The sequence below is a fragment of the Azolla caroliniana genome, unplaced genomic scaffold, assembly GCF_043228905.1.
Source record: "Azolla caroliniana isolate FFs.n. ecotype wild unplaced genomic scaffold, voAzoCaro1.0.p SCAF_18, whole genome shotgun sequence".
NCBI lineage: Eukaryota > Viridiplantae > Streptophyta > Polypodiopsida > Salviniales > Salviniaceae > Azolla > Azolla caroliniana.
In genome coordinates this window covers 12,550,315-12,571,036 of record NW_028230453.1, presented here as the reverse complement: position 1 = coordinate 12,571,036, position 20,722 = coordinate 12,550,315, and the positions used below count along the sequence as shown (strand labels likewise).

Here is a 20,722-nt window from a genome sequence, read left to right as displayed (position 1 = left end):
AAAAGAAAATAAAAAATGGAGAGAGAGCATGAGTGTAGGAAAAAAAAATGGAATATATATAGAGTTCTCCGTTGATCATCGCCTTCAATGTTACTTTGTATGCCCACTTTTAGTTGCATCCATTTTTAGTTGCATGGCTTTTTCTTTTAGATGCATGCGACTGTCCACATGGCCTTTACTTTAGTTTTCTTTACTTTACTTTAATTCGCTGCATGATCCAATCATCCGTTCGTCTCAATCGCCGCCCATCCAATTCATCTGATCCTTGTCCAGCCTCGTCTGGTCGTTGGTTCTGCCTGATCACCGGTTTTGTTCGGTAGCCGATTCCCGGTTGCCGGCTCTGCCCTGTTTCCGGCTCCATCCGATTGCTGATTTTGCTAGTTCCGGTTTGATGCCCGACCGGTTCCAGTTTGATAACCAGTTGGTTCCGCTTTGATGACCAACCAATTCCGCTTTGATTGCCAACCAGTTCCGCTTTGATTGACGGCCGGTTCCTAGAACTTAGCCACATTTATCCATCTAGACAAAGTGGCTCAAGTCCAACTATTTTCTTTGTGCTCTTGACACATAGATGAAAAATGAGGGATCTCAATGTGCTTATATAGCTGGAGCCTTAAGTTTCCTATCTATGTGGTATAAATCATAGTTCTATTTTCCCTATTTTCTGAAACTTCATGGTCACATAACTTGATATGTAGTTGTGTATTTGATATGTAGTAAAATGCATTTTGAAGCTCTTGAGTACATTCATATTTCTATAACAAGCCACTAATCTAATCTAAAATAATTATTTCATTATTATTTTTTTACATAGTTTTCATATCATGTGTGAAAAACCACATGACATTCACCCCCACCAAACCTGCACATCCACCGGTATGTGCCAATTGTAGTGAGGTTCCTCTTTTGATTATTCTACTTCATCGATGTTTGTTCTTTATACCCGAACCACCGTTGCCATCCGATCCTTCATATTCTTCGGTTAGTTTTTGCATTTCCATGATTGTTTGTCATGGCTCTCTTTGCTCCTCTTGAGCATAATGCTTCACACCTCGTGCACATGCCACCTTCGTCTCGGCCATCTCCTTGGTCATCTAACTTTCTTTTATCATCCTTTCTTGTTCCATGCATGCCTTTCAAAGGCCTTATCGAAATACTATTGTTGAGTACTCTTAGTGGTTCATTCTTCAACTGCATGCTCATCTTGAGGTCCTTAAGTGAACACATTTCATGCTTCTCACATTTTCTACTTTCGTGGTATACTTTGGAGTTGACCATGACTTCTACGCTAGTATTATCCTTGTTAGATTTTGTGATCACATCTTTTGGATCCGCTTGGCCCAATTGGCCCATGTCTTTGCTTTTTGAGGTTTGCTCAGTCTCGTTGTCGCACACATTAGCTTTTGTGTTCTACAGAGCCAGTGATCATGGTTGTGTCCGGATGGGGAATGAAGGTACATGCCGAATTGTCGGCATAGGAGATGTGTTGTTGACGACATCAACTGGATGCAAGTTGCTGCTGAAGGATGTCTGACACATTCCGGAGGTTCGACTGAACCTGATATCAGCCGGTCGACTAGATGACGAAGGCTACACGGGTAGCATCCGGAACGGAGCTATGAAGTTCAGCAAAGGGAGCTTAATAGTGGCTCGAGCCCGGAAGATCAACACATTGTACTTGATGAATGCCCGGATATGCCGGGAAGAAGCAAATGTAGCATCCGACACTGCCGGTGAGTTGTGGCACAAAAGATTGTGTCACATGAGTGAGAAGGGGATGAAAAGATTTGCTTATGACAATCTCATTCCAGTGAAGGACGTGCATCTTGAGAAGTGCACCGATTTCTTAGCCAGCAAGCAAAACCGAACCTCCTTCCGGTCAAGACCACCGATGAGACAGAATGCACCATTGGAGCTTGTGCATACCAATGTGTGTCAAGTCGACACGAAGTCACATGCCGGATAGCAGTACTTCGTGACGTTCATAGACGACCACAGCTGGAAGCTATGGGTCTCACCGTTGAAGACGAAGGACCAAGTGTTATCCGTCTTCAATGAGCTCCATGCGAGAGTGGAAAGAAAAACCGGCTGGAACCTGAAGGCGGTTCGAGCAGATAATGGACGAGAATACCGGGGGTAGTTCGAGGAGTACTGCCGGTCAAAGGGAATCTGGCTCGAGTTTACCGTGCCGAAGATGCCAAAACTAAACAGGCTGGCTGAAAGGATGAACCTGACCATAATGGAGAGAGTCCGGAGCATGCTCACACATGCCAAATTACCCAAGAAGTTTTGGGCTGAGGTGCTGACGACGATGGCCTATGTGATAAACAGATCATCCTCAGTACCCTTGGGAGGAGACTCACCTCAGAAGGTATGGACCAGCAAAGATATATCTTACCGGCATCTGAAGGTGTTCGGGTGTCTCGCATACGTGCATGTGGCGAAGGACAGGAGAGCAAAGCTGGACCCGAAGTCCCAGCCATGCATATTCCTTGGATACAACGACGATGAGTTCGGTTACTAGGTGTGGGATCTGGTCGACAAGAAGGTATTCCGGAGTCAGGACATAGTCTTCATGGAAGATAGGACCATGGCCAACAGGGAGTTAGAGAAGAAGATGACCAACTCCGGATCATCCAATGAAAACTGGCTGGAGGACACAAGGACCTACCCGGTTGAAAGCCAGATGTTAGCCGGTAACCGGATGACACTCGACGAACCGGCCAGATTTGGACAAGAAACCGAACCGACCAAAGATGAAGAAGAAGAAGACACTAGAACCGGATAAGATCCCGAATTGGATTCGGATTCGGAACTGACGGAGGAACCAGCAGTCAGAAACAAAGGATAGAGATATCCTCTCCGGGAGAGAAGAGCCCCCCGGAGATTTCCGGATTCAGAGCATGTGTTGCTAGCCGATGAGGGGGAGCCGGAAAGCTTTGAAGAAGTAAGGGTAGACATCCACAACCGCAAGTGGTTGAGTGCCATGCAGGATGAGATGATTCCCTGCATGAGAACCACACATACGAAGTGGTGGAGTTACCGAAAGGAAAGAGGGCACTCCGGAACAAGTGGGTGTACAAGCGGAAACCGGGAGATGCCGGAAATCCACCAAGGTATAAGGCCCGAATCTTCGTGAAGGGCTTCCAGCAGAAGAAAGGAGTGGACTTCAATGAGATCTTTGCCCCGGTAGTAAAGATGATATCCATCCGGACGGTATTGGGCATAACGGCAAGCATGGACCTCGAGGTAGAGTAGCTGGACGTGAAACAGCATTCCTCCATGATGACCCCGAAGAGGAGATCTACATGCATCAACCAGAAGGATTTGAGAGGAAAGGGAAGGAGCACTTGGTGTGCCGGCTGAAGAAGAGCTTATACGGACTGAAGCAAGCTCCCCGGCAATGGTACCAGAAATTCAACTCTTGTGTTACCGTACAAGACGTACGTGTGATTGATAACTGTGATAAGTGAGGGTGAAAGATGTAATGTGTTGATATGTATGTGTAATGTTATACGATTATGAGTGTGAATGTAAGTGTGAGTGTGGTGGATACAAAGAGGTGTGAGTGAGTGGTTAGGTGTGAATGCCCAAGGGGCTTGCACCCTTGTGTATCTACCCTTTTGTACCTATTTAACCCCTTATGGGGAATGTGTTGGGAGACAGGTCCCTCCGGATGGGAAGGGAGAAGAACAGTGCCGATGAACAAACCGGATGAGGAGTACCCGGCTACGGAGAGCCGGATGGTGCAGACCCGGTGAGAATCGGATGAGTACCCGGCTACGGAGAGCCGGATGGTGTAGACCCGGTGAGAATCGGATGAGGAGTACCCGGCTACGGAGAGCCGGATGGTGCAGACCTGGTGAGAATCGGATGAGGAGTACCCGGCTACGGAGAGCCGAATGGTGCAGATCCGGTGAGAACCGGATGAGGAGTACCCGGCTACGGAGAGCCGGATGGTGCAGACCCGGTGAGAACCGGATGAGGAGTACCCAGTTACGGAGAACCGGATGGTGCAGACCCGGTGAGAAGTGCTCACCGGATGAAGGGACATATTCGTAAATATGTTTTTGAGAGTCCATCATGGCTATATTTGTAGATAGCCGAAAAGTCATATTAGTATAAATATGACTTAGGGCAAACTTTTATGAGTGGTTGTTATTCTTGTTGGTGCAAGAAGAAGAGAGAGCGCGTAACAGTGTACAGAGAGAGAGAGAGAGAGAAAGAGGTCGTTGCCTCTGTTGTAACCGCCGCCTGTGGCGAAAATCGTGAGCACGAGGTTGTTGCTTCCGTGAACTCACTGTTGTACATTCTAACATAGTGATAGTTTGCAGCTTGTGGGCTGTCGTGGTTTTTCCCTTAGTTTGGGTTTTCCACGTAAACATGTTGTGTACATTTTTTCTTCTCCTTTGTGTCGCGTGTTTTCCGTTTCCTCTTTTCTGTGTATGATTCTAAGCTCGGTTGAGGCCGAGCGTTGCATAAGGAGCGTTGAGTTCCCGTCAAGTGGTATTAGAGCGAAACGACACAGAAAATGGACGAATTGTTAGGAGGCATGTTCAAGCTCACCGGCTCCAACTATTCGGTGTGGAAGTCGAAGATGAGGGACATGCTCGTGGTTAAAGACCTCTGGCTGCCGGTTCAGTTCGGGGACAAGAGATCGGACAAAATCGACGCCGCGATATGGGAGGTGATGAACATGAAGACAACGGCGTACATACGGTGCTTCATCGACATGAGTCTGTACAACAACTTCAGTGAGGAGAGCAAGGCTCATGAGCTTTGGGAGAAGATCGGCATAATGTTTCAAAACAAAAATGCTATTAATCAGGTTTCAGTATTCCGGAAGCTAGTAAGACTCCGGTACCAAGATGGCTCCAGCATGGCGGAGCACATGAATGCCTTCCAGGGGCTGATACACCAGGCAACATCATTGGAAGTACCTCTCGCCGACGAGGTACTAGCGCTACTCCTGCTCGGTTCCCTCCCAGATAGCTGGGAGACGTTGGTTGTCACTTTGGGCAACGTCGAACCAGAAGGAAAGCGGTTATCCCTAGCAAGAGTAAAGTCGAGCTTGCTAGATGAGGAGGCGCGTCGGAAAGATAAAGATACGAGCTCCGACTCCAAAGCGCTCCTTACCGAATCGGAACGCGGAAGACAGAGAAACTGTAGTCCCCAGAACCGGGAGAAGTCGGGGACACGGTCAAAGTCAAGGGGGAGGCCTACTTGCTTCTATTGTGGCAAGCCGGGACACTTCCAAAAGAACTGTCGGCATTTCCGTAAAGACAAGGAAACCGACAGTACCGATTCGAAGCGGACCCCGGACCGGAACGGTAATGACCGGAGGGGAATGGACCGGAAGGGGACGATGGCAATCGCGGCAAGTGAAGAAGAGTTGATGCTCATCACCGAGGAGAGTGAGATAAACCTTGCCGGCGACGAGATGACCTAGGTGGTCGACTCCGGAGCGTCATTCCACCTTACCCCGAACCGGAAATGCTTCTCATCCTACTCAGCCGGTGATCACGGCTGTGTCCGGATGGGGAATGAAGGAACATGCCGAATTGTCGGCATAGGAGACGTGTGGCTGACAACACTAACCGGATGCAAGTTGCTGCTGAAGGATGTCTGACACGTTCCGGAGGTTTGTCTGAACCTGATATCAGTCGGTCGCCTAGATGATGAAGGGTACACGGGTAGCATTCGGAACGGTGTCATGAAGTTCAGCAAAGGGAGCCTGATTGTGGCTCGGGCCCGGAGGGTCAACACATTGTACCTGATGAATGCCCGGTTATGTCCGAAAGAAGTGAACCTGGCATCCGACGCTGCCGGTGAGCTGTGGCACAAGAGACTGTGTCATATGAGCGAAAAGGGGATGAAGAGGCTTGCAGACGATAACCACATTCCAATGAAGAACGTGCACTTGGAGAAGTGCACTGATTGTCTGGCCGGTAAGCAAAACCGGACCTCCTTCCGACCAAGGCCACCGATGAGACGTAATGCACCACTGGAGTTGGTGCATACGGATGTGTGTCAAGTAGACACGAAGTCACATGCCGGAGCGCAGTACTTCGTGATGTTCATAGATGACCACAGCCGGTCGGAAGCTGAAGGCAGTTCGAGCAGATAACGGAGGAGAATACCGAGGGCAGTTCGAGGAGTACTGCCGCTCGAAGGGAATTTGACTCGAATTTACCGTGCCGAAGACGTCGGAACTAAACGGACTAGCCGAGAGGATGAACCGGACCATAATGGAGAGGGTCCGGAGTATGCTAGCGCATGCAAAACTACCCAAGAAGTTTTGGGCTGAGGCATTGTCGACGGCGACATATGTGATAAATAGATCACCCTCAGCACCCTTGGACGGAGACACGCCACAGAGGGTCTGGGCCGGTAAGGAAGTATCCTACCGGCATCTGAAGGTGTTCGGGTGTCTCGCGTATGTGCATGTAGTTAAGGACCGGAGAGGAAAGTTAGATCCAAAGACCCGGCCATGCATATTCCTCGGTTACGGTGACGATGAGTTCGGCTACCGAGTGTGGGACCTGGTCGACGAGAAGGTATTCCGGAGTCGAGATATTATCTTCATGGAAGACAAGACACTCGCCGACTGGGAGTCAGAGAAGAAGATAACGAACTCCGAGTCGACCGGTAAGGATCGACTCTACGATGAGCAGACCCAACCGGCAAGAGACCAGTTAGCACTCGAGGGACCAGCCGGTTACAGTGAGGATACCGAACAGGCTGAAGAAGAAGTAGAGGAAGCTGAAACCGGAACCGGCCAAGACCCCGAATCGGATTCGGATGAAGAGCAAATGGAGGAGCCGGTTACCGAAGCCCGAAGACGGAGATATCCTCTCAGAGAGAGAAGGGCGCCCCGGAGATTTCCTGATGCAGAGCATGTTCTGCTGACCGATGAGGGGGAGCCGGAAAGCTTCGAAGAAGCGAAGGATGACACCCACAGCCGCAAATGGTTAAGTGCCATGCAGGATGAGATGGATTCCCTGCATGAGAACCATACGTACGAATTGGTGGAGTTGCCGAAAGGAATGCGGGCACTTCGAAACAAGTGGGTGTACAAGTTGAAACCGGGAGATGCCGGCAACCCCCCAAGATACAAAGCCAGGATCGTGGTAAAGGGGTTCCAACAGAAAAAGGGCATGGACTTTGATGAGATATTTGCCCCGATAGTAAAGATGACCTCCATCCGGACGGTGCTGAGTATAGCGGCAAGCATGGACCTCGAGGTAGAACAGCTAGACGTGAAGACGGCATTCCTTCACGGCGACCTCGAAGAGGAGATCTACATGCAGCAACCAGAGGGACTTGTGGAGAAAGGGAAGGAGCACCTGGTATGCTGGTTGAAGAAGAGCCTATACGGACTGAAGCAGGCTCCCCGACAATGGTACCGGAAGTTCGATTCCTTCATGACCGATCAAGGGTACCACAAGACGCAGGCCGATCACTGCGTGTTTGTGAAGAAGTTCGAAGGAGGCGACTTCCTGATACTGCTTCTGTACGTGGACGACATGTTGATCGTCGGACGGGACCAAGCCAAAATACGGATGCTAAAGAAGGCTCTCAACCGGACCTTCTCAATGAAAGACTTGGGTCCGGCAAGACAGATGCTGGGGATGCATATTACTCGGAACCGGTCAATGAAGAAATTATGGCTGTCACAAGAGAAGTACGTGACAAAGGTGCTTCACCGGTTCAACATGTCAGATGCGAAACCAGTCGAATCGACACTTCTGGCAAACTCCAGGCTATCCGGTAAGCAAAGGCCGAAGACGAAAGCAAAGAAGGCGGATATGATGAAGATTCCATATGCCTCTGTCGTCGGGAGCTTGATGTACGCAATGGTGTGTACCCGACCGGATATAGGATACCCAGTCGGAGTGGTGAGCCGGTTTATGAGCAATCCCGGCAAGGAGCACTGGAACGTGGTCAAATGGATACTCCGGTATTTGAAGGGCATTTCAAATATGTGTCTCCGATTCGGCTCCGGAAAACCTCAACTTGACGGTTTCACCGATTCGGACATGTCGGCTGATGTGGATACCAACCGGTCTACATCCGGGTATGTAATGACATATGCAGGGGGAGTTGTTTCGTGGCAGTCGAGGCTGCAGAAGACGGTTGCATTGTCAACCATGGAGGCGGAGTACATGGCGGTTGTGGAAGCCCGCAAGGAAATATTATGGATGAAGGACTTCATCGGAGAGCTCGGTATCCGGCAAGATGAATACCAACTCTATTGCGACAGTCAAAGTGCCATCCATCTTGCTAAGAATGCAGCCTACCATTCCCGGACGAAGCATATCCAGCGAAGATATCACTGGATCCGGGAAAGAGTAGATGACCAAGAGTTCGCACTGACGAAGATCCACACGGCCGAGAACGGGTCAGATATGCTAACCAAAGTGCTGATACCCGACAAGCTGGATGCATGCCGGAAGAGGATCGGACTAGTAAGACACCCCATGCCGGAGTGAAGGGGGAGTTTGTTGGGAGACAGGTCCCTCCGGATGGGAAGGGAGAAGAACAGTGCCGATGAACAAACCGGATGAGGAGTACCCGGCTACGGAGAGCCGGATGGTGCAGACCCAGTGAGAATCGGATGAGGAGTACCCGGCTACGGAGAGTCGGATGGTGCAGATCCGGTGAGAACCGGATGAGGAGTACCCGGCTATGGAGAGCCGGATGGTGTAGACCCGGTGAGAACCGGATGAGGAGTACCCGGTTACGGAGAGCCGGATGGTGCAGACCCGGTGAGAAGTGCTCACCGGATGAGGGGACATATTCGTAAATATGTTTCTGAGAGTCCATCATGGCTATATTTGTAGATAGCCGAAAAGTCATATTAGTATAAATATGACTTAGGGCAAACTTTTAGGAGTGGTTGTTATTCTTGTTGGTGCAAGAAGAAGAGAGAGCGCGTAACAGTGTACAGAGAGAGAGAGAAAGAAAGAGGTCGTTGCCTCTGTTGTAACCGCCGGCCGCCTGTGGCGAAGATCGTGAGCACGAGGTCGTTGCTTCCGTGAACTCACTGTTGTACATTCTAACATAGTGATAGTTTGCAGCTTGTGGGCTGCCGTGGTTTTTCCCTTAGTTTGGGTTTTCCACGTAAACATCCTGTGTACATTTTTTCTTCTCCTTTGTGTCGCGTGTTTTCCATTTCTTGTTTTCTGTGTATGATTCTAAGCTCGGTCGAGGCCGAGCGTTGCATAAGGAGCATTGAGTTCCCGTCAGAATGAATGAATACAAGAAGCAACATTTCTCTCTTAATCTCTCTCTTGTCATCTCTCTCTCTCTCTCTCTTCCTTCCCCTTAACGTTGAACCCCCTTGGGAGGGGGCTGGAGCCATTCTAGGCACCACCCTCCACCCTGCAATGCTTCTCAATGCTCATCTTGCTTCTTCATGTTCTCTCTCACCATCAAACCATTCATCATCTCCACGATTATGCCATGTCTATCATCATCATTAATAATCATCGTAGTAATATATTAACCCTAACCCTAAAACGTACAATAGTTTTTGGCAACCACGATTCCTGCACAAACGCAGCGAGCAACGGCAGGCATGGATGACTAGACCAACAAACGACCCAGTTATGGAGTGAGAAAGAAGACTTGCAGAACGATTGCGAAAGCGAGAGGCTTTCCAACAGGCGGCAGAAGAGATCCGTGTGGATCGGTCATTTTCCAAAGTAATCCGACGAGTGGCCGTAGAGTCACTCCACGGGCAGCAGAATTCCCATTCGGACGAAGGAAGCAACTTGAGCAGTCTCCAGGACGTGGAATCCATTCTGCAGGCATTAGTGACAGGGGGAGGCTATTCGGAACCATTCTCGGCCTTCGAATCGGATTCGGACGGCGAATGAAGCGCCCATTCGAATTACCGTTGCAGCCACAATACCCAGACGGACCGGAGGACGAGCAGTCGAATACCTTGCTGACACTAGAACCAGAGTTAACGGAACTGGAAGCCCCAGACTGGCAAGTGGCGGATCAACTTCCGACACTGCCACGTGAATCATCACAAGAAGAGGAGGAAAGACCTCCGACACTGAAAGAAGAGGAGCAAAGACCTCCGACACCCAAAGAAGAGGAGCAAAGACCCCCGACACTGAAGGAAGAGGAGGGGAGACCTCTGACACCGGACGACGACATGCCGTTCCAATATCCCAAGTACCGGGATGATCCGGTTGCAGAAGCTCATGTCTATGCATTTCTGCAAACATGGGAAGCAAACCATGTGTCGCAACGCTTGACCGCCGCCGAAGTAGAACGCTCAAAGATTGCAGAGTTCGGCATGACCTTGGAAGGACCAGTCGCGCAATGGCGCTTGACGCACACCCTCGGCACCATCACGATGTTTGAGGATGTAAAAACCACATTTTGATAGTTCTTCCACAAGGAGGTGGATCAACGGGAGATGGTCGGCCTATTCTACACCATACGGTAGGAACCTACAGAAACCATTCAGCAATTCGTAATCTGGTTCCAACGAATGCACAGTCAGCTCAATCGAGCACCACCGGAGGCAGAGGCGAAAGCAATATTCCTAGCTGCACTCAGGGAACCCCTGCGTATGGTATGTGCAGTGATCAATTTCCGCACCAGCACAATCGACCAAGTCATAGAACGGGTCAGGGAGATGGAGAAAACAAGCTCGTGGCTAACAATGGGGGCACTCCAACGTACATTACCGACAGAAGATGACCTATGTTTTCGGCAAGCTACACAATGTACGACTTGTCTCAATGTCGGGCACTCGGCAATAGAATGTACCATGCAGACACAATGCATGTTATGCCATTCCAGGACGCACACAATGGACCGATGTGAATATAACTTGCTGAACCGGCAAGCGGCACCAGTAATATTAGAGATCTAGGTACTAAAGTAAGCTTAAGATAAGGATAAACTAATGATAGATAGAAAGGAGAGAGAGAAAGAAGGGTGCCGATCCACCCGACCACCCCCGAATGAAGGGATCGAGACGGACTCGAGCCTCGATCGACGTGCCATACCACCGTCGTGGCGTCGAGTCGTACCTGGTGCTGGCGCGCTCGCTACAAGAGTTGACCCACCACAAGAGCAGAGTCTCGATGTAGTCAAAAGATGATCAAATGAGGGTAGTTAGGCCTCTTATTTATAGCGATACCCAAGGCCCCCAGGCAAGTTCACACTTGACCTAATGGGTTGTCTCAATCCCGAGGATTAAAAGTAATCCTCCCCTTCTTTACACTCTCGTTTAACCCTCACACTTATCCACATGTATAGAATACTACGGTAAATTCTCACCACGGGATATTAAATGGTCATGCCCGTAACATACTCCCTTCTTTAAAACATTGGACTCTTGCAATGGAAAGTTAGGGAAGTTTGTTCTTAGAGTATTCTCGCGTTCCCATGTGGCATCTTTGATAGATTTGTCCATCCATTTAATTTTAAATTCTAAGATTTCTTTAGTACGTAACTTTTTTGTTTTAACATTGAGAATTCTTTCTGGTACTTGTGGTTTTGAAGATAAATCTTCAGAAGTAACCAGAGTTTTAGTTGTAACTGTGTTGTCGCCAAAACCTAGAAGTTCTTTTAGATGACTCACATGAAAGACTGGATGAATTCCAACACCATCGGGAAGAGCGAGACGATAGGCTGATGACCCAATGCGTTTGAGGACTGTAAAAGATCCACAAAACCATGGGGCTACCTTAGCGCACTTACCCGTAGACAATGTCTTAGAATTGTGAGGTACACGTAAAAATACCTTCTGTCCAGGGTTGAATACATGAGGTTGCCTATGATGGTCGGCATAAAAATGGGTTCTATCTTGAGCAGTTTTTATATTATCTTGTGCAATATGCAACATATCTTGCATATCCCGAAGAAAGTTTTGCGTACTTCGCAACTCATCATGATGTATATTAACATCAATCGGGGCTCGTGGCTGAAAACCATACATCAACATAAAAGGACTATATCCCGTCGATGTATGCTTGGAACTGTTATAAGCAAACTCCAAAATTGGGAGATAACGTTCCCATTTTGTTGGTTTTGCACCAACGTATGCTCGAAGCATGTCCTCAATAATTTGATTTACTCGTTCTGTCTGTCCATCGGATTGAGGATGATCTGTGGAGCTCATGCTCAACGTAGTTTCTAACTTATTAAAGACTTGCGTTCAGAAGTCACTAGTAAACTTTGGATCTCGATCACTCACGATATCCATCCGTAATCCATAAAAACGAAATAATTCGTCAACGAATTGGTAAGCCAATTCAGGAGCTGTTACCGTGGTTTTAGTAGCAATAAATCTGGCCATTTTAGTTAGTCGATCAACGACAACCCAGATGGCATCATGACCTTTTTGGGTGCGAGGAAGGCTAACAATAAAATCCATGGATATACTTTCCCACTTATTATTGGGAATGTCCAAGGGATGTAAAAGTCCTGCGGCTTTAAGTCGCTCGGCTTTGTTAACCTGACACTGGTGACATTTAGTCACATAGCTATGTATGTCAGGTCGCATCTTAGGTCAATAAAATTGAGTGGAGATGAGAACGAGTGTACGATGTATTCCAGGGTGCCCTACTGAGGGTGCATCATGGCATTCAAAAAGAATCCTCTTTTTGACCTCGGGTAAATCTGGAACACAAACCTTCCCATTACGGTAGAGCAGACCGTGAGCAATGTGGAAGTATTCCTTCGAGGATGTGGTATTGTCTGTTCCAGACTCAACTCTTGCCCAGTATTTTGCAAAATAACTATCATCAGGATACTTTCCTCGAAGGTGATCATAAAGATCTGATGTTATTTCAGTGAAGCTAAGCATGTTAACTTCACGGATGCGACTTAGTGCATCAGCGACAGTGTTCATGGAACCTTTACGATATCGTATGGAAAAATCAAAGTCCTAGATGAGATCAGCCCATCGTGCCTTACGACCTTTCAGGTCTTGTTGGTCACAAAAATATTTCAAGGACTCGTGGTTCGTAGTTACCACAAAGCGATTTCCATAAAGATAATTGCGCCATGTTTTGAGCGCATGTATAACTGCAAATAATTCCTTTTCTTGAATGGTATACTGACATTGAGCAGAATCAAGTTTCTTACTCTCGAATGCTATTGGTTTACCATCTTGATATAAGACAGCACCTATAGCATAATCGCTTGCATCGGTTTCAACCTCAAAAGGTTTTGAAGGATCAAGTAAAAGAAGTGAAGGAGCCTTGCAAACCAGGTCCTTGAGTTCCTTAAAGGCGAGGTCTAGTGTAGCATTCCACACAATAGGTTTTGTAGACTTACGTGTTTGACCTTTTAAAAGATCAGTAAACGGCGTCGTCAATTGGGAGTAATTACAAAGAGATTTTCGCAAAAACCCGACAAAACCAAGGAATGATAGAACTTCTCTAATATTCCGAAGAGTGGGCCAAAGCTTGATTTTCTCGATGCGAGAAGGATCAATTTCAACTCCTCGTTCGGTTATGAGATGTCCAAGATAAGTAATTGATTTCTTGAAGAACTCACATTTTGAGATCTTCGCATAAAACTGTTTGTCACGCAATGTTTGTAAAACAAAGCGGACATGTTTAGCATGTTCTTCTAATGTACAACTATAAACTAAAATATCATCCAAGAAAATAACGACAAATTTTCTAAGTTGTTCTTGGAAAATGTCATTCATTTCTTGTTGAAATGTAGCCGGAGCATTTGTCAAACCAAAAGGCATAACCAAAAACTCATAATGGCCATAGCGCGTACGAAATGTCGTTTTAGGAACATCGTCCTCACTTATTCGTATTTGATCGTCAACCTGGGGCAATGGGTACGAATTCTTGATCGTCACTTTATTCAAGCGTCGGTAATTAATACACATACGCCATGTGCCCTCTTTCTTTTTTACCGACACCAACATCCTTTTCCCGACAAGGACAACTTTCGATATAATCACGTAATAACGAATATACACATATGTTTACTTATCACATATATACGATCAAATACGTATATACGTGACCACATATGCCTAGATTAAACATATCGTTATATTAAATAGCCACAAATGGTGTGATCGAGGTATATACCTCTACGCACACGAAACATCCTCAAATAAGAGATCATCGTAATACGCAATTGAGGTATTGACCTCTTACGATATGAGACCAAACGCATATCCTTTACAACAAATCAAGGTATTAAACTCATACGCAAACATAACATATGTCTGTGAACGTAATACATAATTGAGGTATTAACCTCATACGCATACGACACTCATCACGTATTATTTATATGTCAAACGAGGTATTGACCTCGTGCACATATGTAAACGTTTTAGATAATCAATTAAAGACCACCACAACATCATTGACTTAATGAAAAAAATGACATATAAACTTAATGAAGAGAGAATAGAAAAAAAAAATTACGGAAAGAGTTACCGAAGTTCTTTTTTGATCGTTGTCTGGATCAAGGCCGACCGCACATCGATCGATCACCATCAATCAAAAGACAAAAGACAAACAAAGAAACATTAGTACATAGCTCTGAAACCAAATATTAGAGATCTAGGTACTAAAGTAAGCTTAAGATAAGGATAAACTAATGATAGATAGAAAGGAGAGAGAGAAAGAAGGGTGTCGATCCACCCGACCACCCCCGAGCGAAGGGATCGAGACGGACTCGAGTCTCGATCGGCGTCCCATACCACCGTCATGGCGTCGAGTCGTACCTGGTGCTAGCGCGCTCGCTACAAGAGTTGACCCACCACAAGAGCAGAGTCTCGATGTAGTCAAAAGATCATCAAATGAGGGTAGCTAGGCCTCTTATTTATAGCGATACCCAAGGCCCCCAGGCAAGTTCACACTTGACCTAATGGGTTGTCTCAATCCCGAGGATTAAAAGTAATCCTCCCCTTCTTTACACTCTCGTTTAACCCTCACACTTATCCACGTGTATAGAATACTATGGTAGATTCTCACCACAGGATATTAAATGGTCATGCCTGTAACAGGTTTACGGGCAAGGCAAATCGAACCCCGGAGCAACAGGAAGAAGAACGTTGGCAGCGAGATGAGCGTTACCGACCGGCGCAAGATACCCGGAACAGCGACCGAAAGGACGCTCACGACCGAGACCGGCAGGATAGCTACCGGGATTACAATGGTGAACGATATGAGCGATACAATCGGGATCACTCCCCTGGTTACAACCAACGGAGGGAGGATCTAGGCAACCATGAAAACCGGCCCCGACAAGGTTATCGGAACAAAAAACGCTTCAACAAAAAATGGAACGCTATAAAGGAGGACCGCTAGTGGCGGCCGGAGAAGGGCACCTCAAGTACCCAACCGGACCAAGGCCAAGCACCCAACCGACCACCAATAGGACCTCAACCGGGTACCGGAGCGAACGCCAAATCCAGCAATACCTGGAAAGCGTACTGCTACTATTGCCGGCAAGAAGGACATTACAGTAATCAATGTCCAGTTAAAAGCTACGAGAAAAGATCCGCCATAAATATGGTGGTAGCAGAAGTTGCCGACATACAACAAGTCACCATCAGGGCAAAAGGCAAAACAACGGAGTGGGAAACATAGGAGGCAATTCGAAAGCAAGCCACCAAGTGGGTGAAGAAGGCAAATGAGCAAAATGTGGCTGAGCTTGAACAACAAAAGGAGAAACCGAAAGGGGCAACCGACACGATTCAGCCGAAAAACCCAACATGGCAAGCATTACAAGAATGTCAAATTACGCTGCCATTGGGTCGGTTATTACAACTAGTGCCCCAGTTTACAGAAGGGCTGAAATCATGAATGACCACATCAATTCCATTGCCGGCTCCTGCGTTCTTCTCAAATCCGAAAGAAGGGCCAACAGTGGTAGACACGAACAGTCTGGCAATCACTGCCATCGTCAAAGGACGAGAACTACCAGGAACAATTGTGGACGGAGGATCGGGCGTGAACGTGATCAGTCTACGGACTTGTAATACCTTGGGAATCCAGGAATCCAGGAATGGGAGCCTTGATACGAGATCTAGACGTAACTATCGAAGGTCACGCATTCCGCATTTCAGCGGTGGTTCTCCAACTCAATGCACAAGGGGCTTACCCGCCGTTGTTGGGCCGGCCATGGCTAAAAATGGCGCATGTCAAACAAAACTGGCAGAAAAACATGATCACCTTCTAACGAGGAAAAACTAAAGTAAGGGTACCTACCCACCCTCGAGCAAGTACAGGCAGGGAGTTGTATTCTATAGATAAAATATGTTAAGTATGTTAAAATACTAAGTGTACAATATTTTAAATACATACTTCTTAAAGTTTATATTTTTTTTTAAATAATCTTAAATTTTTAAAATTTTTAAACTTTTTTGAAATGTTAAATATTAGTTAAATACGTAGAATATGTTGAATACATCAAATACTTAAGAATATGTGAAAAAAAATTAAAATGACTATGTAGACTACGTAAGAGTATTCTAAAACATATTATAAATGTAGAACACTCGTTTTTTAACAATATGCCTCACATAGAGCTCATTCATGACAGTCAAGTCTTTCATAGATATCAAGTGGTGATCATGCATTGTTGTGAGATAGCGAGCACATGTGTCCAAATCATGCATGCTTTATAAGCATGTCATCTGATTTTGATGAAACATTTTGATTCAATGCAAGTCTTCGACATGCTCTTGTTTTCTTGTTCTTATTTTTTATACATTATCAATTAGGAGTCGGCAACAGCTCAAATCAAGCTTGAACTGAGCCGTTAAACCACTTTAAAATGGTTTAACGGTTCAGCTCAGCTCTGTTCAAGGTTGAACCTCCTTAACCAATTTGAGTTCGGTTTGGCAAGGCTCAAGCTGAACCAAACCATTTAGGGCCAAAGCAATTCCTAAACTAGTTAAGGCTTAACTAGTTTAGCCAAACTAGTTAATCAGTTCGATTCAAGTTTGAAAACTCTCAAACCGGTTAAAGCTTAATCGCCTTGGTTTGGACAAGGCCAAACCAGTTAAGCCAAACTGAACAATTGCGGATTCCTATTAATAATCGCCTCTCATTCTCTTCTTGAACTCAATCTTGTTCTTTATTTAATTTTCTTAAGTAAATTTTTATTTTTCATAGTTCTAACTTCTAATACATTTTATATCATTCTTTCTTTTTTTAAAAAGATTAATTGAGGTGGAAAAGTAGAGATGTACTTTCAAAGCATGAGAACTAGATATACTAAGCTAAATTGAGAGAAAATTTGAGCTTTGGAAAACCTATAGAAGACCCTCTGTACTTATCCACATAAATCATCATCTCTTCACAATATCATCTCTTTACAATATGGTTGCTTCACTCTGATCTATAATTTGTAATACAATTAATTATCTTAGTTACATTACCCTCAGAAGGTTTTCAAATTACATTGGTGACTAGCAAAGGCTTTTTGTCAAGTGAATATGTATAATAAAAACATTGTGTACTCCATGATAATTTGAACTCAACACACGAAAGATGATCATACTACCTAGAACAGTTGTTAAAAAGAATTTATTAAGAAAAAGACATTTAAATTTTTTTATTTTCCTTAATCATATGAGCTTGGTTCCATAGCCTACTTTCCCCTTGGTATTATCATTAGGAAGGATCAGATGGGTAATACCTACAAGTTTTGCTTGGACCTCAAATTTCTCATTGGGTAAGGTTAACCTCTTCACACTCCAATCGGTTTTATAAGCCATATTGCAAACATGCAAACACAATTTAGCTTCCCAATTGTGGGAAACTGCAAGAGAACAAATAGCAGATGCTAAGATAGATTGGCACCTCAAGCACCTGATTTTTCAGATTAAGAAGAAACGTAAGGTTTGCATAATGGACATATAACGTTGTAAGTTTTATCTGCTAGAGGGCAAGAACATTACTACAAGTCTATCCACACTGACCTGTTGCATGAATTCCTAGCTAAAAAAGCATATATATACAGGTGTCAATTTCCAGTATGGTTTTGCTGTTAAAATTAGAAAAAACTACACATTGGTTACTCCAAAAAACTTGCCAAAATATGCATCAGTTACTCCAAAAAACAAGTATCTAGTCATGAACACAAAATAAAAGAATATCTAGTTTAAATTTTCGTCTCCATTAAGCAAAGTACATAGTTTCCCTTAATCATAAACCCTTGAGATGATTTCATGTATTGTTGAGAAACATAAAAATGAGATATGCGGCAACCCATGGTCCAGTAGATATGATATGTAAATGAACTAATCTAGAGAATACATATGTACCAACAGTGTTATGATACAATTTAAAACAAATTATTCAGGCAAACAGTTACTGTAATGTTAAAATCAACTAACATTTAACAAGCTAGAGAAGAAAACAAGAACAGACAAAAAACCACTTGGCTTTCAAGAAAATTTCTGTTGGAGAGTACAAATCTAGTCTATACAACATTCTCAAGGGAAAATAAGGAAAGGTTAAAAGACCTGCAGTAGAGAGAAACACGACAAAAATACTGCTCCGGATTAGCTATGAAAAGGTGAGAGATCTAATAGTCTACTGCTCGTATTGATCATTGGTCCCATTTTCTTCATGAGTGGCAGCCGCCATGATCTCATCAAAGTTGTCTGATTTCTTCAATGTTATCTCCATCTGAGAAATTCAATACCAGATTTTAGAATGTTATTTCCATCTGAGAAATTCAACACTAAGTTTTAGATTATTCATACACACAATTATCAAGAAAACAGTAAGAAGAAAAATATTTTTGTTGCTTTTTGCAAAACTAAAATCAGCCTAAAACAATTTGCATTGCCAAATATCAAAGAGGAAAATATTCATTTGTAATGATATCATTAAAAATAATAGTTAACTTTTTATTTTTGTGCTTACTCTTGCAAAATCATCCTAACACAACTTGAATCAACGAATATAATTAGATAGAGGGGTAAAAAGGATCATTCTTCAGTTCTTGTTTTTTGAAGAATTGAAAACACCAAGCTCAAGCTGAATATCACACCTTTGGTTTTTGTACCATCCGCCCACGCATCTCATCACCTATGTCAATGGTTGATGTGTATATCTCTGTGATAATGAAGGGAAATAGTTATAATTTGATCATATTTACAGAATATGTCAGAATGTTGCTCACTGCAAGAATCTAATTACTTATAGAAATATAGATTACTAATTATTGCTGTAACCAAGTTCCATATTCAATCTGAATAATTGATATGTTAACATGCTTATTAACCTGTTTGACGAACTTCAAGAAGGAATTCTGAAAAAGTAACTATTTCTTTCAACAGGGTCTCATCAACTACTCAATGGTTACATGTGACAAGACTAATACTTTTTATAGACAGAAGCATCCAAATTACAACCTGAATGTTTGAAGTCAAAAAATGAAACAGAGTTGCTTACTCTTCACAATAACTAGCCCATTGTTTTTCAATATTTCCACCACAGTCACAACAGTAGAAATGGCTGAAAAAATAAGAGCACAAAATCAGCCATGAAAAAATTCTAGCACTAGAAGCTAGGATTGTACATTTTCAAACCATAACAGCCACGTTTAGGATTCACAGGAATTAAGAAGTGTCTTACCCATTCCTAGTGCAGACAGCTCCACTTCCTCATATTGTTGCATAAACCTCTGAAAGAGAAGATGTTGTTAATATCCTATAAAACACAAAAACATGGCAATCGAGCCTACACAAATTTTCTTTAAATATTATGGGAAATCATGAATCAAACAAAGTTCTCTATTCAAATTTTCATATGTGGATGTGATTCTATTTTCTTGATTTAATTTTACTTTGACGTGGGTATGATAACGTAATTGCACTATATATATATATATATATTCCTTCTTCATTGGTCTCCGTTACTTCTCTAATGATGAAGGTGGGTATTGGATATTTTGTCTGTGAAATAGAATTTACTAAGAGTTTATCAGGGCATTTCTTCCTAATATGGGAGCTTCTCTATCCATCCACGTATATGATGTATCGTTTTGTTCCCTGACTGAAGACTACCATCTATACATATGATGTATCTACTTCTTCTCTGACTAGACTCCCTCTCTCTCTCTCTCTCTCTCTCTCTCTCTCTAGTGCCCCCCCTTCCTAAACAGGTCGCTTACTTCTTTACCAGTCATTGAAGAGGAAAAATAAAAAATCTCGCGAATTCATGAAGTTTATGTACCTAGATTTCTCAAAAATGCCTAAAAATAAGGCTTGATGAGAAGATTCTGAGTCTGCGTGCGCATGCGTACCTTTGCTAGGTTGACATAGAAGAACAGAGGTTTCTTCGTATTGGACACTTGGATTTTGTTCTTTCTGGCATTATCGGCTGCGACGTCTTGACTCTGCTCCGTCCCTCCATTGCTGCTCTGCTGCTGCTGCTGCGCCATCGCCAACAGAGAGGGAATTCAACAGAAAAATCCTTTTAGGGTTTATGTTGCTTCTCTCTATCTATCTCTCTTTATATATGTGTATACATACACACACACACAGAGAGAAAGCGAGAGAGAGAGAGAGAGAAATCTAGTTCTTTTTAATTAATACTTTTGCAAAAACTATCACCAATACCCCTCCTCCTACTCATTAAAACTAAATCTTAGAACTGCCCTCAAAGAATATATACATATATGTAAATATATTGTGTGTATGAATTCTGTCATTAGTGTCTTCTTTCTTAATCAAAGAAGTTACTAC

The 20,722-nt window shown here is 44.3% G+C and overlaps 1 protein-coding gene across 1 annotated transcript; it reads right to left on the bottom strand.

The window, feature by feature from the left end:
* Nucleotides 1-18,405: 18,405 nt before the first annotated feature.
* Nucleotides 18,406-20,484, bottom strand: LOC147852428 (uncharacterized protein At2g34160-like). Its single transcript, XM_087333734.1, has 5 exons — nt 20,281-20,484; nt 19,611-19,659; nt 19,428-19,490; nt 19,024-19,088; nt 18,406-18,656 (listed from the first exon to the last, which is right to left on the bottom strand). Exons 1-5 carry the CDS (start codon nt 20,416-20,418, stop codon nt 18,561-18,563), a joined length of 411 nt encoding a protein of 136 aa, XP_087189860.1. The 5' UTR covers nt 20,419-20,484; the 3' UTR covers nt 18,406-18,560.
* Nucleotides 20,485-20,722: the final 238 nt, after the last annotated feature.

Bases quoted from the DNA above. Each gene is read 5' to 3' on its own strand.
- LOC147852428 (XM_087333734.1), bottom strand. From the start codon at position 20,418: ATGGCGCAGCAGCAGCAGCAGAGCAGCAATGGAGGGACGGAGCAGAGT. The intron at 19,660-20,280 runs GTACGCATGCGC...CTTCTCTTTCAG, and splicing joins TCTATGTCAACCTAGCAAAG to AGGTTTATGCAACAATATGA. The intron at 19,491-19,610 runs GTAAGACACTTC...TTATTTTTTCAG, and splicing joins GCTGTCTGCACTAGGAATGG to CCATTTCTACTGTTGTGACT.